The sequence below is a fragment of the Stegastes partitus genome, unplaced genomic scaffold (genome assembly GCF_000690725.1).
Source record: "Stegastes partitus isolate 25-593 unplaced genomic scaffold, Stegastes_partitus-1.0.2 Scaffold388, whole genome shotgun sequence".
Taxonomy (NCBI): domain Eukaryota; kingdom Metazoa; phylum Chordata; class Actinopteri; family Pomacentridae; genus Stegastes; species Stegastes partitus.
This window is the reverse complement of record NW_007578119.1, coordinates 315323-341039: the sequence shown is the minus strand read 5'-3', so window position 1 is coordinate 341039 and position 25717 is coordinate 315323. Positions and strand designations below refer to the sequence as shown.

The 25717-nt window shown below is 38.9% G+C and overlaps 2 protein-coding genes across 2 annotated transcripts; both read left to right on the top strand.

Moving 5' to 3' along the window:
* Positions 1-4: 4 nt before the first annotated feature.
* Positions 5-4040, top strand: LOC103359683 (interferon-induced very large GTPase 1-like; the record flags this gene model as incomplete). Its single annotated transcript, XM_008285154.1, has 1 exon — positions 5-4040. A coding segment is annotated over one exon (3942 nt), but the record flags the coding sequence as incomplete, so codon positions are not given.
* Positions 4041-18710: 14670 nt separating this feature from the next.
* On the top strand, positions 18711-25468 carry LOC103359676 (up-regulator of cell proliferation-like). The gene is made up of 2 exons (XM_008285147.1): positions 18711-18777; positions 19429-25468. Exons 1-2 carry the CDS (start codon positions 18750-18752, stop codon positions 24072-24074), a joined length of 4674 nt encoding a protein of 1557 aa, XP_008283369.1. The 5' UTR covers positions 18711-18749; the 3' UTR covers positions 24075-25468.
* The last annotated feature ends 249 nt before the right edge of the window (positions 25469-25717 follow it).

Genomic DNA, 25717 nt, shown 5'->3' with positions numbered 1-25717 from the left:
ATTTCCAGAGCCAGTCGCCTTCGCCAATTTACGAGGAGACATCTGTGAGTCACTCGCACAATTCAACTTTCTTTATCAAGTATCAACTGCTACCTTTGTGTTTCTGGACAAAATTGAAGAAAATGAGCACAAGATTTTGACTTCTCTTCAAGATACAACATCAAAACTCTTCTTGGTAGTTAATCGCAGAGATGATGGTGCCACAGAGGACATGATGTCTATCAAGAAAAAAATGGAAACATTACATTTGCCAAAAAGCAATGTGAAAACAAAACGCACAAGAGTAAACACTGCAGATTTTTCAGAGAAACTATGTGAAGCCATCAAGACCTCATCAACATCTGCAACAACCATTGACAGTATGCTTGAAAAAGCAACTGAATTTGGTCTTTCTGTAGATGAATGTAGCAGTGACGACCAAAAGAAGGCAGCTGAGAAGATGGTAAAGGACATTAAAGTGAACAGTCACTACAAGAAACAACAACTTCTTTTGCAGGAAGACAACTGGAAAAAGTTATCACAATTAGAAAAGGAGGAGTGTAGACTGAAGAATTCTGGTGACTCAGGACTGGAAGAGTATAAAGCTAAGCTGCAAGAGGAGCAAAAACAAATCAAAGAGGAGCAAAAGAAATACAAATTGTCTGAAGGAATGAAGACTTTTATTGATAACTTATCTACAAGTGACAAAGAAAAAAGAGATTTTTTCCTAAAGTGGATGAAACTCAAGCTTGATACACAATCACGGAGCAAACTGTCTGCACTGCGTAACAAGTTCAAAGAGGCAAGCAAAGCAAAAGATGCAAAAGTCATGGCAGAGTTGGATCAAACTTTTTTGAATGCTTCTTTAGGAATAGAGCATTACATGAGAGAGATGGGACTGATCTACGAGGTTTCCTTGCACTCACAAGAAAGTGCTGATAAAATGTCTCATCTACCAGGTGTGGCTGCTGAAATGCTGTTGGATGGTTATCCTTTAGAGCTCTTGGATGGAGATGCTTCTAATATCCCACAGAGATGGGTGACAGATGTGCTGATGGAGCTCCACAAGAAGGTTGGAGAGAGCAGCAGATTGTTGGTACTGACTGTGCTGGGTGTTCAAAGTTCAGGGAAGTCAACACTCCTCAACACCATGTTTGGTGTGAAGTTTCCTGTCAGCAGTGGCAGATGTACAAGAGGAGCCTACATGGTCTTCCTTAGAGTCGGAGAAGATTTGAAAAGGGAGCTGAATTATGACTTTGTGGTTCTCATTGACACAGAGGGTTTAAAATCTCCTGATCTGGCACAACTGGGGGACAGTTATGAACATGACAACCAGTTGGCAACCTTTGTCATCGGCTTGAGTGATGTAACCATCATCAACATCGCAATGGAGAACGCAAATGAAATGAAAGATGTCTTGCAAATCACAGCTCATGCATTCTTGAGAATGAAGCAAATTGGGAAAAAGCCAGTTTGTCATTTTGTTCACCAAAATGTTGCAGGAGTCTCAGCTGATTCCAAGTGCATGACAGACAGACAACATCTCTTGGACCAACTCAATGAAATGACTCAAATTGTTGCTGGAATGGACAGACAGCCTTCTGTCAAAGCATTCACAGATGTGCTGGACTATGACATAGAAAAAAACAACTGGAACATCCCAGGACTCTGGCATGGAACCCCTCCAATGGCACCAGTGAACACAGGTTACAGTGAAGCTGTGGCAGATTTCAAGAAAAATCTTTTGGAGACAATGAAAAGTGACAGAAGCAATGAAACCACACAGATCCCAGAGTTTCTAGAGTGGATGAAAAGTCTCTGGAAGGCATTGAAGTACGAGAACTTCATCTTTAGTTTCAGAAACACTCTTGTGGCTCATGCCTACGACAACCTCTGCAAACATTTCAATCAATGGGAATGGGAGTTCAGAAAAGAGATTCTGTCCTGGCAGGGAGAAGCAGAGATAGAAATCAAAAATGCTGACAATGAATCTCAACTGGGAACTTGGTCTGAACTGGTGGAATCCAAAAAATCTGAAGTGTCCAGCAAAATTCAAAATGAACGAAAAATAATGACAAAAAAACTGCACGAGTACTACCAGAGCAAAGACAGACACGTAAATCTGATAGAAAAGTACAAAATTGACTTCATCAAAAGTATCAATAGTCTTGCGAAGGAAACTCAACAATCTGTGTCAACAAAACTACATTGTATCCTTGAGCTAAAAATAAGTACAGAAAAAGCTCAGGACATACAGAGACAATACAGAGGTGTCATTGAAGAGAAGGTCATGAAGCTCCTGAGTGACTGCAAAGACAACAAACTGTCTGATGAACAGCTGACAGATGTGTTTGAAGACATGTGGGCTAAAGCCACTGCAAATATCTCTGGCCTGAAAGAGCGAGATATCACAAGATGTGTACTGATGCAATTGAGAAAAAGTTTCTCAAACCGGAATGTCAATGAGGAATTACAGGACGTAGACCTAAAGGAAGCTGGGAGAGGTCCATTTAAAACCCACAAAGGCCATGTCCAGAAAATGTATTTCAACCAAATGGTAAAACACTGGCGGACAGGAGATTTGCAGAGCTTTACAGACAATGTCATTGAGTCCTGCACACGGTTTATACATGATAAAGCAAATACAGATGGAGATTACCATGACTCTTTCACAAGGGATCTTCTCGAAAAAATCAATGAATTCCTTCAGCAAAGTGACAAGCAACACAAAACAAACACAAAGTATGAGATTGACCTGAAACTTCATATTTGCGGCATTGCCACAAGGGAGTTCCTGAAAATGCACAGAAAATATCTGTCAGATAATGATCCCAACACTCAGCTGCACAAGTACAAGACTCAGTACTTGTCAGACTTTCTTGACTTGTACAAAGAGAGAGACGACTGTCAGCGCAAAGCAACAGATTTTGCCAGATTTTGCATCAAACCTGCTGTGGAAGACTACATCAACAGATCTCTGGGAATAGACATTGTGGAAGAAATGTTGTCAAGCAGCCATTCAGTACAGTACAGTTCCCGCTCCTTCTTCCAGTACAACATTCAGAAAGAGCTACTGCATAAAGAAGACTTCAAGAGTTTTGTCAAGTACATCTGTAACTATGAAAATTATGTGAAGGACTGGATATATCAGCACATTCAGCAGAAAATGTCTGAGGACAAGAGTTTGTACAAATTGAAGAACAAGAATCTACAGATCATTGTTAAAAAAGTAACAGAAGCCCTTGAACAAGCCTCAAAGGGAGAGAATGGTGTTCTGCTGCCAAATAACACAGAAAGCATCAAAGAGCTCATCAGCAACATGCGCAAATATCTGATTAAAGATATCTCACTTTCAGTGGAGGATGAGAAAACCATCCTGTTTCAAATCAAAAGCACATGTCATCCATTTATTGACAGCCTCAAGCATGCAATAGAGGACTTAAAAGCACAACTGCAGCAGGATCTCTGGAAATCTGAAGACATTATCAAGACTCTTGCCAAACTTCCCATCAAACCACAAGATGAGCTTTTTAAACGAGTGTTTGGTTGTGGACAACAATGTCCATTTTGTAAAGTTCCCTGTGAGGCTGGAGGCAAAGAGCACAAGCAGCATCATGCAGCTTTGCATCGGCCACAAGGTCTGGGTGGATACCACTATGTAGACAGTGGTAAACTGATGGAAACACTGTGTACAACTGATGTGCACAGTGAACGAAGTTTCCGAAACACAGACACTAAATGGGAGTTCCATCCGTACAAACAGTACACCACATACTATCCAGACTGGCACATTCCTCCAGATCCCACCATAGAGGCATCTGACTACTGGAAGTATGTCCTGGTACAGTACAATGACAAATTTGCTGAAGAATATAAAGCAAAGCCAGCTGATGTTCCAAAGGCCTGGAGGAGCATTACAAAGGAACAAGCTCTGAAAGGCTTAAAAGAAGCATTCAACATGGTGTGAATGAATCAGAACAAAAATCTTCAGACAAAACAGCGTTTCAACTTACAAGATTTTTACTGTACAGCTGGACAGTTGATAAAAATCTGAGAATATGTTTTGTATCTCAGACTTTGTTATTTTCTTCATATTGTTTTAATTTCTGTTTTGATGATTGTTGTCTTTGAAGGTTTCTTTGTTTTCATACATAACAGCGAGTGGTGAAGACAATGATGCTGATGCTGTTGATGGTCATGTTTACTTATTGGCCATGTGAGACAGAGACTGTTCTTTATGCCACTATCTTAGGATATCACTTTTTTTCATTTTATTATTAATATTTACATGTAAAACATGTTTATATTGAGTTTATTTGATAAAACACAATCAGTCAATCAGTCCAGCCAATAGGAAATATGTATGCTGATCTAAATGATCTTTTTCTGTTCAACGTTTAATAATTACAATTTTATTTTCCTTTTATCAAGGTGATATACATGTATACACAGAATGTGTGACACAGAGATTTTCTAATGTCACTATTTTTTAAGTGTTTCTACAGTTTTATTTCTGATAAGTTCATTCAAAACATTTTTATATCATAATCTGTGTTGTTTTGTTGCTCATGTTTATAATGTGTTGTCTGAACAAGCCAACAATGAGAAAAGCTGTGGCTTCTGATGTTTTCAGACAATACCTGATAAAAAGGTTGAAAATCTGGTAAATATGTTGTTTTGTTTTGTCTTTTTTAGTTTTATGGATTTCTTTTCTCTTTTTTTGTGCCTTTTTCAAGTTGATATACATATGCACAGGCCATGTGAGACAGACATTTTCTAAAATGTCACTGTTTCTTTCAAATATTTCTTCAGTTTTGTTGCTTAAAGAAAAAAAAAAACCAGAGTAAATTAAAAACTGTGTATGTTGACTTAACAGGCTTTGTTGCTCATGTTGAATAAGTATTGTCTAAACAAGCCAAAGACAAAATAATATGTTGGCATTTCATTTATGATTTATTGTTATTTACTATCTAATTTCTTTACAGTTTTTTTCATCCAAAATTGTATTTCTTTTTTTCGTTGATATGCATATACACAGTCCATTTGAGACAGACATTTTCTGATATGTCACTATTTTTTAAATATTTCTACAGTTTTAGTTCTACTAAGTCCATGCAAAACCTTTTTCAACTATGATGTATATTTGATCAAAGTCAGTGAATAAGAAATGTGTATGTTGATGTAACAGACTCTGTTCCACATGTAGACTATGTGTTGTGTCAATAAGCCAACAGCATGGAAATCTGGCATGTGATGTTTTCAGACAATAATTTACAATTTTACAGTTTCATTTAGCAGACACTTTATCCAAAGCAACGTATATCTGAGAGTAGATTCATACACCAATGGAGACAGAGCTGCCATGCTGTCTGCCATTGGGAACAACTTCAGGTTCAGTGTCTTGCTCAAGGACACTTCGACTGTGGAGGGACGGGGGATCGAACCACCGACCGTCTGATCAGAGGAGAACCACTCTACCACCACAGCTGCCCAATAACCTACGAAGAAGTTGAAAATACAATGTGCTTGTACAATGTACTTGTAATGTAATTTTAAAAAAAAACTTTTGTTATTACATTTTTCCCTTATTTTCAAGTTGACATACCAATACAGGCCAAGTGACACACATGTTTTCTGATATGGCATCATTATTCTTTTATTTTTGCAGTTTTGTTATAGGTGCATGCAAAACATTTCTACATTAAGATATGTACTAGGTAAACATTTTTGTTTTTAAAAAATCTGGGAATGAAAAATGTGTACATGTCAGTGTAACAGACTTTCCTCCATGTTTATGATGTGTTGTCTAAACAAGCCAAAAGCAAGAAAAACTGTGGCATCTGATTTTTTTGAGACAACCTACAAGAACCTTCTGTTATTGATTTTTGTTCTTTATTCTTTTTTTCAAGATTAAGAGTACAGCAATGTGTATATATTTGGTGGGATTGATTATAAATGTACAATGATCATGTGTGGGAATCGAATAAATGTATTGCATGAGAAATCAATGCTCAAAGTGTCTTTACTCAGTATTTTCACAACAATATATCAAATGTAAAAGGTGTCTTTTGTAGTGATGGACACATTGAGACAGTTTGTGAACACTGTGCAGCATTTAGCAAACAGAGATACTTAGTGAGAATAAGTTAAAACTGTGCTTACATTCATCAGGCAAACATGAACATGACTCCAGATCAGAGTTGATTTTGCTCTGTGACTGCTGAAAGTGTAAATAAACAACTGTTTACATACTGATATAAAAGGTGAAAGTATGTCAGTGGTTATAGGTTGTTTCTGCTGCCCCCAGATGGACAAAATAGTTGTTGCAGGTGGACTGTACAGCTACCACAGAGACAATTTAGAAGTTTGGCCACAAAATTAGAACTTTAAAACACTATTGGACGTGTCAAATTTGGTAAGTTTAGTGTAAAAATACATTTTCCCACAAATGCAATATTTTTCATTCTTCAATCAAAACCGTTTCAATACTGTCAACAGTGTTGTCACTCTTCTACAGTTGTCACTTCTTTTATTTCCACTGTGCACTGCATTATGAGCTAACAGCGTCTATTACCACAAGTATCCATTGTTAGAACACTACTGAGTCACACAGTACTGAGGGAGCATGTTTCCATCCAAACATCCTCTTCAATGATTTAAGTTCTAATGTAACTACACCTGATGTTAACTTGTTCACTCTTACAGTTGAGGAAAACAACTTCACTGCTGTCATCGATGATTTACTCTCAAGTCCATCCAAACTGAAAACTCACTGCAGTTTCAACCAACCTGAAATAAATTCTACACAATCATAATCTCAAGTTTCTATTAAAACTCATTGCAAAACATCTTTACTTATCCAAATAACAGTACAGAGGAAACACCAGTCTGGATCAACAATACAATCCAACAACACCACAAGCTCTAAACAACAAAAGCTGAACATGGAGTTTGGTTTGTTTGAATGCAGGGGAACAAACGTTGCATGTACAGACTGAATGTTCTGGAAGATGCTGCCATCCAGTGGTTCCACAGCAAAACAGCGTTCATGTCAAACATCCCCTGATTCTAAATCACATAGTTGTTTTTGCCTTTCAGTTGCAGCTGCCCTTACAAAGCATGTACTGTTGCATGCAGTGTGATACAACTGGGACACACTACTTGGTCATAATATCGCTTACGGTTTGACCATCATGCTCACAGATTATTCACAGTCTGCAGTGTGAAATCTGCTGTCTGCGTTGATTACTGCAAATCACATAAGATGTAGTCGGACATCCTGGTATCTTCAGCATATGGCATTGGACACACTCTATGTTGGGGACATATTAAATCTTTTTCTGGTGTACTGTATAGTATGATAGTATGGTTATTGGAAAAGAACCACAATGTGTACGTCTACTTTCATTTTATTTGAACACTGAGAGATGCATGCATCAATGTCTTGCTTTTCCGCATCCTATTATGGTTGAGATGTCACAGGAAAACACAGAGTTAAGTCACAAATTACATGTAATGGAATATTAAACTAATATTATCCCAGTATGAGGTGATAAGTATGACGGGGTAAGTCCCCAGGAAACGTGAAACAAAAGTTCAGTTGTGAGAATGCTTGGCACAAACAATTAAGCTCTGTTGTCACTTACAAAGCAGCAAACGCATTCTTAAGAAGCTATGAGAGAATCAACTTTTCATATGATCATTACAATCACGTACTGCAATCTACAACAATGGAGCACATGCATCCTCATTCCAAGAGAGACAACAACCATCTTTGTCACCATACATCACCATATCATTCAGACCTGAGATGAAATATTTTCGAAAGTTTCATATCTGACATGCCATCATCCCATTGCCTAGCAACAGTTACAGCTTTTATTTTTATATAAATTCTCACCAACAACACAGATAAAAACACAAAGCAAAAACAAAATACAATAAATCATAGCATCTGTATTGCACCCTCTATATTTTGAATACACAATTCTCTGTAAAATACAAATATAGAAAGAGAAGACTCTGTAATAACATAAATTCATACAAGAAACAGACTGCACACATGCTCTTTTAGTACTTTTTTGGTATATTCATGTAAATAATACTGTATATAATATGCTCAGGTTTCTCACTATATAATATGTCCTATCTTACATTCAAAGTGGACAAATGCTTGTGCAAATGTCTTCTTAATATTATCAGAATATCTGATATTAACGATCATGGAAAGCCCAATGACTAAATAGTTAAATCCATCATTAGGAAATGGAAGGAGTATGTCCCTTGTTTAAATCTGCCTAGAGCTGGCCGTCCTCACAAACTGAGTGACCGGGCAAGAAGAAGACTGGTGAGAGAGGCCACCAAGATGCCGACGACCACTCCAAAGGAGTTTAAAGCTTCAGTGACTCAGATGGGAGAGACTGTACATACAACAACTGTTTCCCAGGTTCTTCACCAGTTTAAGCTGTATGGGAGAGTGGCAAAGAAAAAACCACTGTTAAAAAAAAGCTCATATGAACTCTCACCTGGAATTCACCCAAAGGCATGTGGGAGAACCCCAGGTCAATTGAAAGAAGGTTCTTTGGTCTGATGAGGCAAAGATTTTGCTTTTTGGCTATCAGACTGAACACTATGTTTGGCAAACACCAAACACTGCACATCACCACAAACACACCATCTCCACCATGAAGCATGGTGGTGGCAGCATCATGATGTGGGGATGCTTCTCAGCAGCAGGCCCTGGAAGGCTTGTAAAGGTAGAGGGGAACATAAATGCTGAAAAATATCGCCAGATCTAGAAGGATAATCTGACTCAGTCTGCAAGAGAACTACCACTTGAGAGAAGATTTATTCTGAAACCCCAAGCATACAGCAAAAGCTACACAGAAATGGTTCAAAGACAACAAGGTGAATGTTCTGGAGTGGCCAGGTCAAAGCCCAGATCTCATTCCAATCAACAATTTGTGGCAGGACTTGAAAAGAGCTGCTCACAACCGATCCTTGGACAACCTGACAGACCTTGAACTGTTATATCAAGTAGAATTCAGAAGAATTGCATTGTCCAGCTGTGCATACATACATATCCACACAGATTCAGTGCTGTGCCAGCCAAAGTGTTGGGGTTCAAATCTCGTACCATTATTGTGGTAGTATTATTTCCTGTGTGTTCTTTTGCTGTGCTTTACATTTTCAGGCTGGGTGGGGCCGTGGCTCAGGAGGTCTCAGTCGCTCTCCACCGCACTTGTCCCTCATCACAATCAGCGCTGCTCTGAAGCTGACTTCTCCCCGTGATGTGGTGCCAGATGATTCACTGTCCTATGAGCGGTAGATCGGCCACAACAAGTTCTCGTGCTTGTTGTTCGTTTATTATATACTTACTATCCCACTTTTGTCGTCTTCTTCAGAGCCTCTCACCTCCCTGACGAAGACCAGCGTGCACTTGCACTCCCTCCTCCTGCTTCCTTGGTGTCCTCACTCCTGTCCCGGAATAAACCCTCTTTATTATTGTTACCCGTTTCCCTCGTCGCATTCTGGGTCCACTTCCTACACACTGGGAGCTCACTCCTAACACAAAGGTGCATCTACTAAATACTGACCTGAAGGGGGTGAATATTTATGCAATCATTTATTTAGCCTTATATGTTTTTAATTAATTGACATTATTTTGTAAAAAGTTTTCAGTTTGATATGAAACTTTTTTGTTTTTTTTTTAATTCTTGTCAAAAAATCCAAATTATATTGACCATGATTTCATGTATAAAAGGAACATGCACGAGGGGTGAATACTTTTTATAGGCATTGTAACTCTTATAACAACACTCATAAACACACAAAAATATAGGCTACACACATAAAATCAGACACACCATCCCTCCCAAAGTGTGTTGTACAAACATTTGTTGTCCTTATAGAAGTGAACTGACAATAAACAGTGAGATGATTCATGTCAGCTTTAAGGAAGTGAGGAAGGAAGGTGTTGATTTCTGAGAAACAGTTTCTGAGACAGAATGCTGGCAGTGGTCCACATGGGTGTTTAAACCTGATGGAGGACATTCTGGTGATTCCAGCAACTGATGCTGGTTTTGCTCTTTACCAACAAAGGGTTTTGGAAATCGCATTTGACTCACGGAAACACATGCCTGCACGCAATAACTGGAGCACAGTTTAAGTTTGCACATGTATAGGCAACATCATCAACATGTTGTCAACTAAAACCCACCAAGAAAATCACTGGAGATAAAGACAAAACTGTAATAAATTCAGGTAAAATGTGGATGAATTCCAATAATTCTGGCCCTCTTAAATGCCGTAAAGTACAGCAAACAAGAAGGAACGGACATAAACAGCATGTCACTGAAATAATTCATGGTGTTATGTCATATTTCCATTTTGACCAAAAACTACATCTTATTGAGAAACTTAAATAACATGAGGTCCCAAATGAGTGACTCAGGGGTTGTCAGTGCTGTCACTTTCATCAAATCTTTTCATCTGTCCTTTATCCAAAGACTAAAGATGAAGCATATTTCTGCAATTTTAAAGCATTTTATCCTTATATGTGTGAGGGTTATGGAATATGTTTTGTGTTTTGTGGGTTTTTCTCTGCCTCCTGTGTTTGTGTCTTGGTGGGCGTGTGTTTTCTCTGCAGGCTGGGCGGAGCTGAAGGGGAGAGGACTTTCTCGCGCTGGCAGGTGCAAATCATCAGCTCATCAGCGGAGCACCTGAAATACGAGCTTCTCACAGATCTCCGGCGCCAGATGATTGTGATTCATCCTTGTGGTACAGCCAGGCCGCTTAGTTGCTCTCCTCCGCGAAGCTTCTAGCTAAGTTTAAGTATTTTCGAGTTTCGAGTAATTCGTGTGTTTTTTGTTTGCCTCCAGCGTTCCCTCTTCGACTCCAGCCTCCAGCGTTCCACAAGCCACACCAGTCCCTCTCCAGCTTCACCACGGAGCACCCTCACGAGAAGTTCTCCCTCATCGAGCACCTGCACTGGGAAAGACCTCCACCGGGAAGAAGCGTCACGAGCACCCAGGGCCGGCCCTGACCAATTTGGCGCCCTAGGCAAGATTGTAGCTGGCGCCCCCCTGCATCACAGTGAATTGCACTCTTAATAACACAGAAACTGTATGCATGTATTAAAACTTTTATGTAAGTATAAATAACACATTAAATAAAACCGAAGAAACAAGTTACATAAATTAAAAATGCAATATAAATGAGGCATTGTAGAAATATAAAAAATGTACTATTTACATACAAAATAAAAACAGTGAATAATAAAACAAGCAGCACAATATAAATAAAATTACAAAAATGAATAAAATATTGCACAAAATAATAAAAAAGGAAATTAGTGCAGGCAACAAAGCAAACTACTGCAGAGTATATACAAAAATCAGAGACCTATTGATTAAAATTATTTACAGTTATGTCAACAGAGGACACCATGTGCATGTTGACTCATCATGGGCTCATCAAAACTTCAACAAACTTTACAGCCGTACTCTCCTTGACTTCCTTGCTGCAAAATCATCTATAATGTCATTATATGACAGCTGTTTTGCAATATTATTATTTATACTTATTATGGAAAGCCCACTGAGACGTTCTTGTGCCATTGTAGATCTCAGGTAAGTTTTAATAAGCTTGAGCTTAAAGAAGCTTCTTTCTGCAGCTGCCACTGTAACAGGAGGAGTGGCAGAAATAATCAGAGCAACCCACATATTTGGATAAATCTCTGTCAGCTTCTTCTCATGCAGGAAAGTCAAGAGTTCCATGGCTGTCATGTTCTTTGATGGCAAATGTGGAAAGTTCTGCATTTCCACACAAAGTTTGCTGCCATTAATGTCAAGCTGGCCATCATGGGTCAGAGCAGTGCTGAGGGTCTGACATTGTTGTTGTAGCTCCTCTTTTGCTAAGTTGGGAAACTTGAAGAGCACTCCAAACTTGTCCTTTACCTCTCCAAGGTTCTGAAATCTCTCATCAAGTGAAGAGACAATTGCATCTACAACCACATTAAAAAATGTGATTTCCATTTTCTTAAGTGCATCATTCATTGGCTCATCTGGAGACTCACATGCAAAGTGCTTTTTTGTGGTTCTCAACCGCTGTTGTTTCAGTACAGTCTCCACGTTCATCTCTTCACAGATCTCCTTTGCAGTTGTCTGTGCATTAGAGAACTCAGTGGTTCTGTAGCTGGCCAGAGAATCTCTAGTTTTCTTCAACAAGTCTGCAGCCACATCTTGGTGACTGCAATAATTTACTGACATGTTGGATTTTGTTGAGGATGTCATACCAAATGGTTGTACAGATGGAAAATCTGTAAGATCCAATCTCCTCAGCCAAAGACTGGGCTTCAGCTCTCACCACATGGTCTGCAGTAGTTCCCTCACCTCCAGAAGAGCCTCTCTGACTTGTGGAGCCTGATACCTTACTGCCTCAATGCTTTTTATCCTGCTTTCCCATCTGGTCTCTGACCATGATTTTAGAGTGACTTTAGCATGATTCAGCAGGATATCCCATCTATGGGTGGAGGCTGAGAATAGCTTGAATAGCTTTGTTAAATGTCCAAAGTAGTTGATGGCATCTGTTGAACTTCTTGCAGCATCAGCGATCACCAAATTTAAAGTGTGGGCACCACATGGAACAAAAAAATCTCTTGGGTTCAGCTGAAGCAATCTTGCCTGAACACCTTTATTATTTCCCTTCATGTTGGCTCCGTTGTCATACGATTGTCCTCGGCAGTTCTCAAAGGGAATGTTAAGCTCCTCCAGCCTGTCAAGGATGAGAGATGACAAACTTTCCCCTGTTGTCTCCCCAGCCACAAGAAAGCCCAAGAAATGTTCTTTAACTTCTGGTAAGTCTTCGAGTGACACTGTCCTGACAATGACAGAAAGCTGCTCCTTATAACTTAGATCAGGGGTACAATCTAGAACAACGGAGAAATATTTCATTGTATTGATCTCATCCACAATGCTTTCAAGTATTTTGGAGCTGATGGAGTCTATCAGTTCGTTTTGGATTCTTTTGCTCAGATAATGTGTGTGACTGCTCGCACCACTTTTCACCCTACAAACATGCTGCTTCTTTACTGGATCAAATTTGGCCAGGAGTTCCACCTCTTTCAAAAAGTTGCCATTGTCTGGTTTGTTTCGTGTATCACTGGATCCCCTAAAAGCCATGTTTCTTTCAGCGAAGGACTGAATTATTGCCACCAATCGAGAGAGAACATCACGCCACATGTTTCTCTCAGCCTCAGCAAGTGCAATCTCTTGCTTATCTATTGTCAGCCCCTTTGCTAAACGAACCTCCAACTCCTTCCATGTTGCCATGTGGGCATTGTGCTCCTGGCTATCTTCATGAACTTTCAGCAAGTGGCTGGCATTCTTCCAGTCATTTAGACCTTCCTTATTCAGTTTGTATTCTTTCTGTGAGAACATTTTGCAGCAGAAGCAGTGCAAGCTATCATTCTTTTTTTGAGTACATCAGCCAGCTTCTTTTGATTTTTTCACCATTGACAAAGACTCTATTAAAATAGTCATGTTGACACCTTCTTCCGTCTTTGTTTTTGGGAAATATGAAACTGCTTTTTGTCTTAAATGGTCCTCTGTGCACTATTTCTCGTCTTACCTCATCAGTTCGAGAAGATGGCCAGTCAGCAGGGTCTATTGGTGCACCCTTTTGTCCTGATACTGTGGCACTGGGCTGGGCTGAGGTCGAGGGGATGGGAGCATCTGATGCTGTCGCACTGGAGGTGGGAGTAAAATATTTCAAAAGTGCATCTGAAGAAAAAAAAAAAAGAAGTATATGTGATCTAAGCCATACGTGGGACATGGGATTTAATGAAGCTATACATAAAATAGTCTAAGAGTGCAGTCCACACACATTTTACATATGTATACGTGTGTGTAATTTATTATAATATTGAGAAAGCTAAAGGATGAACTATTAACTGCACTTCAATACTGGAGTAAACTTAGCAGCCTATAGCAGATAAAGAGGAAGGAAAACTAAGAATTTTAAGGAATAGCAGGGAAAATACATTCAACAGTTTAAATAACATCTGAACAGGCCTAATACTGACTTTCTAAATATCCCTGATTATTTTAAGATGGTGGTAGTATGTTACCGTAAGTTAACTATAGCTATTGAGCTAGTGATTATAAACAATGCTGCTATCGTCTGAAATAAGCTAGCAAGTTAGCATTGCTCTGATATCAGTAACTACGATTCATTAACTTAACGGGGTTCTCACCAGAAATGTCTGACAGCGTGTCTTCGCGACACTCCCTCCCTGGCTAACTGACATGTTCAGGCTAATATTTAACAACAAGCGCCAATGTCGTCTTCACTGCTAACGAAGGCGGTCTTCGCTAATCCTCCCCCCATAACGCCGTTAGCTAACGGGGGTTAGCGAAGACCGTCTGACGACGGTAGAGACACTGCATGGGCGCTTGTGGTTAAATATTTGCCTGAATACATTGTGTCATCACAAGCAGCGTAGAGAAATAATAATTTTCCCGCTACATAATCTCGAAAACGAGTAGTGGCCCAATTTGCAGCGTATTTTTTCAGGCAGCAGCGTAACGAGCCGCTACTCTGTTACAACGCCGGCCAGAACCCTGCTTAAACTAACTAATTCCATCGCATTGACGTTATCCTACCTTTTTCTTTTTGCCGTTTTTCTTCCTCTTCTTTCCCTTCCCTGAGCGCCAGACTCTTTTACTCGCTTCATAGTGTATAAATCAATCTGCAATCTGCTGCCAAATACTGCCCGGGCGGTCTGACCACCTGCCCTCCTCCGCTTTTGGCGCCCCCTGTGGATGTCGGCTCCCTTAGCATTTGCCTAGGGCCGGCTCGCGCGCACCGTCCTCGGAATCCTCCACGCCTCCCTCTCCAGCACAACCTCGGCGGCACTTCCCCTCCTCGGATCTCAGCACGGACGAACCTCCACCTGCACCCCCCTCGACTGACACTCCTGCATCTGTTTCCTGCTCCTGGTGACCCCCACTCCCTCACCCTTATTAATAAAACCTTTTCCTTATAACCTGTTTCTCCTGCCTCCCCTTTTTGTTCGGGTCCGCCCGCACAGCCACCGTACACGGACCGTCACAATATGAATATAAACAAATGTTGTCAGCGGTTTACTGTAATGCCTACAGTAAACAGTAAATAAAGATTATAATAGCAACACTGTAGGGGGGGAAAAAACTACATGCAAAATGCACCATAATCATCATCTTTCTACTGTAAATACTGCAATAAATTTGTCAGTAATAAAGTGTAAAGTTATAAAAATATATATCATATAACAGTTTTTTTCTCTTTCTAGCTCTTCCACTGACACGACATTGTAAAAACAGTTTCTTATCCTACAGCTCTTCCGGTGCCACAGCATCTCTTAACACTGTTTTTCTTTTTACAACCCGTCGTAAACAGTCAAAGTTTGCTCTTATAACAACCCAACAACAAAACATAAATTGCGCTCTCTCCTTAAAGCTCTTCCAGATCAGTCAACAAGATATAACACTGTTCTCTCACAGCTCTTCATGTGTGATAACATAATCGTCTTCTCAATAACAGTTTTGACTGCAATAACAGAAATGTGTGTATCCTCCATGCCATACCTGTACATAACCATGTGTATATTCATCATGTCATGTCATCCTCTCTGCTTCCTTCTTCCTCTGTTCGGCCAGCTGAATCAGCTCCTCATTCTTGGCCTTTTGCTCCATTTCCTTTTGTTTCGTTTCATAATGTCAGATGTGTATATAATGTTTCATCATCAGCACAAAAGTTAATTCTTACCACTTCTAGCTACAGCCAAGAGTCATCATCTGAAAGCCTGAATTTGAAGGTTTTTTTTATAAAGAACAAAGTGTTGTTCAGTGCATTTGCCCTATTTCCCTGCCGCACCAAGGGCTCTTTGATTTTTCAGCCTTTTCACTCAAAATGACATCCCTGTACAACTAAACTGCATCCTCAGTAATGTTTTGAGAAAGAGGTATTTTCTGCCGGACTACTTTTGTTTGTGACGTATCACAAACAGGTTTCTGATCAAGATATCTTATCTACCTTCAAACTCCGACTGCAACAAAGAAACCTGTTGATCCTGTTTTTAAATAGTTTCACTGTTGATATTGTCAGTATAAAAACCAGAGCCGACATATTCAGCCACAGACTCTCCTGCTGCCTGATGTCGGGTAAGTTTCACTGAAGCTTTAATGTTTGCTTAATACTTTGTCTTAAAGTTCACGTTATTATGTTTTTATTGATTTGATTTTAATGTTTGCAACTAATCCACAAATAATTAAATAAGTGTTTTGGTTCTGTGAAAATATAATGATATTTTTTTTCTTTTCTTGTTCTGGGGTATTGAAGCACTGGTTACTTGAAGGAAAAGTCATGCCATGTCTACAATAAACACAGCTGGACGAGAGCAGGTACGTTCAGACTGAGCATACTAATACACAAACAAATGTAATTTGTATTAATGTGACATTGTATTTGTTATTAAAAGACAGACATTTTGGGAGATCAGTTAAACCATATGTAAACATCCATAAAATATATATAAATACAGTAAACACATTTTATTCAGAAAGTATGCAGACCCTTTCACTTTTTCAACATTTTTTTCTGGTGTGAATTCATTTTTAAATTATTGAATTTGGTTATTTACCCCATTCATATACAATCAATAAACTTTAACAACAAAGTCAAAACATGCTTTTAGAACTTTGTAACCTCCTTAAAAAAAAAAAATTAAAAAAAGGGATTTCTCATTTACAGAAGTGTTTCGATTTTTAATCGGAGACTCTTTGAAGGCCTCTTTGGCAGCAGTTACAGTTTCTAACTTCTTGGGAAAGTCTCTGCAGGTTTTGTACATCTGGATTTGGGTAGTTAACTCATTCATCCTCCCAGGGTCCACCTGTGAACTGCCATCTTTAAATCCTTCCACATATGTTCTGTGGGGTCCAAGTCTGAATTTTCATTGGGCCTCTCTAATGTTGTCTTTTCTGCGTGCTGGGGTGTACTGTGGTGTTATGACGTGAACTATCATCCTAGTCTCAGGTCTCTGCATTCTGAAGAGGGCTTTTTTCAAAGAACCTGTAGTTGGCTGCATTCATTCTTTTTGATTCTAACCAGTCTTTCTGGCTCAGCTGCTGAGACACACTATGTGTCACCATATGGTATGATGCCACCACAGTGTTTTAAAGTAGGAATGATGTTGGAAGGTTTGTAGTGGTTGTGCCAGAGAATGCTTCTGCACAGATAGTTCAGTTTTAACTTCTCAGATCAGAGAATATATTTCGTTGCGCTTTTCAGAGTCCTTTGAATTCGGCAATGTCTCCCTCTTATCACTTGTGTCCTCCATCTTACCGCTGTACCATAAAGTCCTGATTGATTGAGAGTTGTTGAAATGGTCGTCCTTCCTGCAGGTTCTCTATCTGTGCAGAAGACCTCTGAAACTCTGTTAGAAGGATTGTTAGGTTCTTGGTCTCCTTCCTGAACAAGACCCTATTTTTTCAGTTACTCAGTTTGGCTGAATGGCCATCTCTATGAAGAGTCCTGGCAGTCAAAAACTTGTTTCATTTCACAGCTATTGAAGAAACTATGAACCTGGAACATTCAGGGCTTCAGAAATAGTTTCAGTCCTGTACCCTGATCTGTACTCCACTACAGTTTAATGGTGGAAGCCTACAGAAATTTCTAAGAGGTCATGGCTTGGTTTTTGTCCTGATATGGGGACAATGGGATCTTATACAACCTTTGCACAGTTTGACTTCATTCAAAGTCAAGACACATTTCAAGTATTATGAAAACAGACACGATGCATCAGACTACCATTTTGAGCCGTCGCAAAGGCTGCTTTTGTAAATGTGAGGTTTAGAATTTTAATAGATTTGCAAGAAAAAACTGAAAATGTTTTTACTTTGCAATTAAATGATAAGAGTAAAGATTGATGGAAAAATCTAAATGTTACTAATTTAAATAAAATCTACAACACAATAACGTGTGCAAAACGTGAAGGGGTCTAAACATTTCCTGAGGCGACTGTTGTCTTTCCACAACAGTGATTAGTTTAACACCCCAGGCAAGTTTTAAGTTTTGAACAGGTGTTCAAAAATATAAGACTATATCATTTCTGAATAGAAAAATACATTATTGCTGTAATGTTTAGGCTTTTGTCTTGTATTATTTTTTTATTCTTCCAGAAGAAAAAAAATTCTCACATGAACAATTATGAAAAAATAACTGCTGTAAATGAGAGACTGTAGCTTTGGATTTTTAAGAAACTCACAAAAAGTTTCTTACATGTTTCCACTTGGACATTGTGGGTAAGTGAGTGAGTAAATTGGTGTGGAAAATGTTGTTTTATCCCTTTTAAAATGAAATATACAAGACTGTAAAGTGTGCTTAAAGTAAAGGGATCTGAATAATTTCACCACTGAACATTGCTCCAGAAGCCAGCCTCTTTCTAGTTTCACTTTCTTGACTCCTTGCATCACGTTTGCTTCCATAATCTGCTGATACTGAGTTAAATTCAAGCTTTTCTATTTTACTATATGTGATGTACAATGCACAATTATATTTTTGGTTGTTGATTTCTGGCAGACATGTACTACGGTTAATAACCTACAAAAAGTTTTTTTCTACGCTTTGAACTGAAATTCCGGATACGAATAACAGTGGTTCTGTGAAACTAAGATGTATTTATCATTGCCTGTAGATCTTCAAGCTAAAGGAGACGTGGGATTGCCTCCAAAATGAACACAGAAGAACAAGGGCGTGCAGGTACACTCTAATAAAGACTAGTAATATAAGATCAGTCATGACTGGCATTAAAGGTATCAAATAGAGTTTTTGATCACTACTACTACCATGAGGCAATGTGTCAGTATAAATGCGGAACCAGTTTTGTCTGCATTCTGCATGTGTGATTGTGCAGCACTTTAATACATCTATTAATACGTCTAGTCAGAGATTTCCCTCTGTTACTCTTACACACTGTTGATGGTGGTAATGTGTCAAGAAATGTGGTAATGCACATAAAGAAAAAGGAAGACTGTAACTTCTCAAGATAATGTTTTTGACTGCAATCCAAAAGTAAAATGCAATGTAATGTACTAATACTCATTAATTTCAACTTTTAAATTTGTGGCTACAGCAAAAAAAAAAATACTCACAGCTTAAAAATGCCAAGTTTTACATGAACTTGCACAAATATTTATGACTGTCTCACGTGTCTTCATTTAGTATGGGATTATGGCCATTTGGCTATTAGCTATGCATAAAGTCAGGCAAAGACGGAAACAGCCAGCCCGTCTCTTTACACAATCCAAAAAAAAAATATGGCTATTGACACCGCTAAAGCTCCCAAATGTTGTAGTCTATCTGTAAATGTTGCATGATCTCTAAATGTGATCTTCACTTGCTCTCTGACAGCCCTCTTGAACTTTCTTTCCAATACTGGACTGGAGGAATTTTATCCCAACAAGCTCACTCTGCAGTCTCTTTTGGAGATCAACAAAAACAGCATATATGAAAAAGCAGTTTCATCACTGGAAGATATACCATGGTGTTTTCTCAGAAATCTTTTTAAAATCAATGCTGAATGCAGGAATTGTACACAAATACCAACCAATCCTGAGGAAAACACTGAAGACCTTGACCTAGACCTTTATACTGCAGATGACTCTGAAAATAAGGTCAATGTTCTTGACCTCATTGTGGCGCTCTTCCATTGTTCTGACAGCTTCTTGCAACAGGAAATGGTCCTCAAGATGTCCATGTGCCAATTTTCTGTCCCACTGCTGTTGCCCCATGGCAATAAGAGTCAGTGCAGCCTGATGCTTTGGGCTCTGAGAGACATCGTGAAAGAGTGGCGTCCACATGATCTGTCTGAATCAAGAGGTTTTGTTGAAGACAACATTGTCCAAGCAAATATACCATTCTACTCCTTTGTGAGGCTGAAAAACTGCAGCTTATCAAAGTCCCAGATTTTGAATCAGGTTCTCAGCCGTGGACAGCAGAATCACAATATCTTCATACACAGAGACATGGAAGGAGGAGCACTTCAAAGAGAAATAGCCAATGGATTGGTAGAAGTTTGCTGGTACCTTCCCTGTGGAAGAGAAAATCTGGACATATTTCCAGAGCCAGTCGCCTTCGCCAATTTGCGAGGAGACATTTGTGAGTCACTTGCACAATTCAACTTTCTTTATCAAGTGTCAACTGCTACCTTTGTGTTTCTGGACAAAATTGAAGAAAATGAGCATGGGGTTCTTGCTTCTCTACAAAATGTTAAATCAAAACTCTTCTTGGTAGTTAATCGCAAGGAACGAGGTGCTAAAGATGACATGATGTCTGTCAAGAAAACAATGGAAACATTAGACTTACCAAAGAGCAGTGTGAAAACCAAAGACCCACGGGTAAATGGAGCAGAGTTTGCAAAGAAACTTTGCGCAGCCATCAAGACATCTCTCTTAGAAGTCAAAACTACAATAAGCATTGTAAATATGCTTGACAAAGCTGCTGAACTTGGTCTGTCTGTGGATGAAAGCAAAACTGAGGAACAAAGAAAAACAGCTAATGAGCTCGTAGGTGGCATTGGAGTCCGCAATGTCCCACAGTACAAGAATCAGCAACTTCCTCTGCAAGGCGATGACTGGAAAAGGTTATCACAGTTAGAAAAGGAGGAGTGTAGACTGCGGAAATCTGGTGAGGATTATAAATCTCAGCTTGAGGAAGAAATAAAAGGAATCAGAAAGAAACAAAGACAATACAAACTGTCCAAAGCAATGAAGACTTTCATTGAGAACTTATCTACAAGAGACAAAGAAAGAAGAAATGTATTTCTTAAGTGGATGAAATTAAAGCTTGACACATATTCAAGGAACAAACTGTGTGGACTGCGCAACAAATTTAAAGAGGAGTGCAAAAAAAAAGAAGTAAAAGTCATTGCAGAGTTAGATAAAGCTTTGCTGGAGAGCTCCTTAGGAATAGAGCATTACATGAGAGAGATGGGACTAATCTATGAGATTTACTTGCAGTCACAAGAAACTGTTGGCAAAATATCTCATCTACCAGGTGTGGCTGCTGAAATGTTGTTGGATGGTTATCCTTTAGAGCTCTTGGATGGAGATGCTTCTAATATCCCACAGAGATGGGTGACAGATGTGCTGATGGAGCTCCACAAGAAGGTTGGAGAGAGCAGCAGATTGTTGGTACTGACTGTGTTGGGTGTTCAAAGTTCAGGGAAGTCAACACTCCTCAACACCATGTTTGGTGTGAAGTTTCCTGTCAGCAGTGGCAGATGTACAAGAGGAGCCTACATGGTCTTCCTTAGAGTCGGAGAAGATTTGAAAAGGGAGCTGAATTATGACTTTGTGGTTCTCCTTGACACAGAGGGTCTAAAATCTCCTGAACTGGCACAACTAGAGGACAGTTATGAACATGACAACCAGCTGGCAACCTTTGTCATTGGCTTGAGTGATGTAACCATCATCAACATCGCAATGGAGAACGCAAATGAAATGAAAGATGTCTTGCAAATCACAGCTCATGCATTCTTGAGAATGAAGCAAATTGGGAAAAAGCCAGTTTGTCATTTTGTTCACCAAAATGTTGCAGGAGTCTCAGCTGATTCCAAGTGCATGACAGAGAGACAACATCTCTTGGACCAACTCAATGAAATGACTCAAATTGCTGCTGAAATGGACAGACAGCCTTCTGTCAAAGCATTCACAGATGTGCTGGACTATGACATAGAAAAAAACAACTGGAACATCCCAGGACTCTGGCATGGAACCCCTCCAATGGCACCAGTGAACACAGGTTACAGTGAAGCTGTGGCAGATTTCAAGAAAAATCTTTTGGAGTCAGTGGAAAGTGACAGAAGTAATGAAGCCATGCAGATCCCAGAGTTTCTAGAGTGGATGAAAAGTCTCTGGAAGGCAGTGAAGTACGAGAACTTCATCTTTAGTTTCAGAAATGTTCTTGTGGCTCATGCATATGACAACCTTTGCAAAGACTTCACTCAGTGGGAATGGGAGTTCAGAAAAGAGATTCTCTCCTGGCAGACAGAAGCAGAGACAGAAATCAAAAATGCAAACAATGAAGCTCAAGAGGAAACTTGGAATGGACTGGTTGAATTGAAAAAATCTGAAGTGTCCCAAAAAATAACAGATCAGCGAACACTAATGAAGGAGAAACTTCAGCAATACTACAAAAGGAAGGACAGACACATAAATCTGATAGAGAAATACAAAGCTGACTTTTTCAACAGTATCAGTAGTCTTGCAAATGAAATTGAACAATCTGTGACTACTAATCTGGATTGCATCCTTGCGCTTAAAAAAACTACTAAGAAGGCTCAAGACATACAGAGGAAATGTAGAGGTGAGATTGAGGAGAAGGTCATGAAACTCTTGCGTGACTGTAAAGACTCCACACTGTCTGATGAACAGCTGACCTGCGAGTTTGAAAAGATGTGGGCTGGAGCCACTGCAGAGTTGCCAGTATCTGGCCTGAAAGAGCACGATATCGCTGGAAGTGTCCTGACACAGTTGAGAAAAAACTTCTCAAACCTGAACGTCAATGAGGAATTACAGAACATTGACTTAACAGAAACTGGGAGGGGTCCATTTAAAGTCAGCCGGGACCATATAGACTCATGGCTTAAAAAGTACCTGTGGACAGGAGCATTGCAGAGCTTTACAAACAGCGTCATTGAGTCTTGCACACGGTTTGTATTTGATAAAGTTAAGACAAGTGGGGATTACCATGACTCTTTCACAATGGATCTTCTCGAGAAAATCAATGCATTCCTTCAGCAAAGTTACAAGCAACACAAAACAAACACAAATTATGAGATTGACCTGAAGCTTCATATTTGCGGCATTGCCACAAGGGAGTTCCTGAAGATGCACAGAAAATATCTGTCAGATAACGATCCCAAAACTCAGCTGCAGAAGTACAAGACTCAGTACTTGTCAGACTTTCTTGATTTGTACAAAAAGATAGACGACTGTCAGCGCAAAGCAACAGATTTTGCCAGACTTTGCATCAAACCTGCTGTGGAAGACTACATCAACAGATCTCTGGGAATAGACATTGTGGAAGAAATTTTGACAAGCAGTCATTCAGTACAGTACAGTTCCCGCTCCTTCTTCCAGTACAACATTCAGAAAGAGCTACTGCATAAGGAAGACTTCAAGAGTTTTGTCAAGTACATCTGTAACTATGAAAATTATGTGAAGGACTGGATATATCAGCACATTCAGCAGAAAATGTCTGAGGACAAGAGTTTGTACAAATTGAAGAACAAGAATCTACAGATCATTGTTAAAAAAGTGACAGAAGCCGTTGAACAAGCCTCAAAGGGAGAGAATGGTGTTCTGCTGCCAGATAACACAGAAAGCATCAAAGAGCTCATCAGTAACATGCGTAAATATCTGATTAAAGACATCTCACTTTCAGTGGAGGCAGAACAAACCATCCTGTTTCAAATCCAAAGCACATGTCATCCATTTATCAAAAGTCTCAAGCATGCAATAGAGCAACTGAAAGCACAACTGCAGCAGGAACTCTGGAAATCTGAAGACATCATCATGACTCTTGTCAAACTTCCTATCAAACCACAAGATGAGCTTTTTAAACGAGTGTTTGGTTGTGGACAACGATGTCCATTTTGTAAAGTTCCCTGTGAGGCTGGAGGCAAAGAGCACGAGCAGCATCATGCAGCTTTGCATCGGCCACAAGGTCTTGCAGAATCCTGCAATGACGACAGTGATAAACTGGTGGAAACACTGTGTACAACTGATGTGCACAGTGAAACTACATTCAGAAATGCAGACACTAAATTTCAATGGCATCCTTACAAACAGTACACTGAATACTATCCAGACTGGCACATTCCTCCTGATTGCACCATAGAGGCGTCTGATTACTGGAAGTATGTCCTGGTACAGTACAATGACAAATTTGCTGAAGAATATGAAGCTAAGCCAGCTGATGTTCCACAGGCCTGGAGGAGCATCACAAAGGAACAAGCTCTGAAAGGCTTAAAAGAAGCATTTAACCTCAAGTAAATGGACCAGAAGAAATATCATAAAGCAGAACAGTGCTTAAACATTTTTCATACACAAACGTGCACCTCTGAGAAGATAAAAGAGGGTCTGAACAGTTTTTGGCATCACCAAATAGATTAGTGAAAGTATAGATGAATCAATTTTGACTGATGAATCGTAAACTTAATAACAATAATCTTTGATAGGAGTAGAAGTCTTGACTTGAATGCAATGAAATGAAAAACAACTCAGATATTTCTTATGCAAGTTGGAAACAGTTATGCTGGATCATTAAAACAATTTGTATACAACTTTTTTTTTTTTTTTTTAATTCTTTAAGAATATACGTTTTTTGACAAAGAAATTTTTGATGATGAATTTCAAGTACCACAGGAAAACAGAGCTCATGCTTTTTAATATTTCTTTTGTTGTTTTTTGATTATTATGACTGATTTTTTTTATTCATATTTTTTAGATGGGTGTTTATCATAACTATTGCACATTAAATGATGAAGATGATAATGAAAACTTACTACCATGTGAAAAAGATGTTTCATAGAGGATGTAGCAGTTTTGTTCATTCGCTGTGTTTTTAAAAACTATGAGTTTTATACCAGTCTGTGATTAACAAAAAATGTTAAGAATTACTTTTGGTGATGACTTCCTTTGATTTTTACATTGATTGTGACAACAAGTCACAAAGAAGAGTCAGCACAAATAGACAGAAATAGTCAAAGTTGAAGTGCTTTTGGTATTTTTTATTGTTTCTTTTATTCATTTCTGCATTTATTAAACTGCAATGTGGCCTGTACTCCAAAGATCATGTTATGTTTCGTAATATGTGCAACCATTTACAGTTCTATAGCTTTGTCTCTCAAGTTATTGCATGTTTTACATGATTATCTAATCATTTTAATATTTTTTTAGAACAATGTTGGAGTGTTAAACATGTAACAAAGAAGTTAAAAAAGCTGGAAAAAGTTTTTGCATGTCTGGCTTAAACTGTTTTTCATTTTCTGTTTTGTTGATGATTTTAAAGAAATTGTCTTTCACCGTGCTTCAAAGCTACCGTATGTACACAATGACTACTGATAAAAGCTGATGTTGTTGACATCTATGCCCATTTTTATTGCACTGTTTGTTGTAAGTATGTGCAAAACCTTTCTATATTAAGATGTCAAACTGATGTTAGTGAATAAGAAATGTGTATGTTAATGTAACAGACTTTGTTCCACATGTTGATTTTGTGTTGGCCAAACAAGCCAACAGACAGGCACACTTTGGCATTTGATTTTTAAGATAATAACCTACGAGACAGTTGAAAATCTGGTAACTATGTCTTTTTCACTTTTATTGGTTAGAATTAATTTCATTTTCCTTTTTTCCAAGTTTATATGCATACATACACATATATACATATATGTATAGCAAGACAGACATTTTCTGATATGCCACATTTTTTTTATATGTCTGCATTTTTTTCATATTACTATGTACTTATTATAAAACTATATTGTTGTTTTTTTATGTGTTGTTTTACGACTGCGGTCTTTTTTGTTTATAGAGTGTTTTTTTTCTCCTTTGATCTGTGTGTTCCTATTAAACATGTAAATAAGGCTGCGCCGTAGCGACGATCGGATTGGCTGTTCAACGGAAGTTCCGGT

What these genes read in the sequence shown, in the direction of transcription:
- LOC103359676 (XM_008285147.1), top strand. Translation starts at nt 18,750, where the DNA reads ATGAACACAGAAGAACAAGGGCGTGCAG. An exon ending in AGAAGAACAAGGGCGTGCAG is followed by an intron (nt 18,778 to 19,428) that starts GTACACTCTAAT and finishes GCTCTCTGACAG; the next exon opens with CCCTCTTGAACTTTCTTTCC.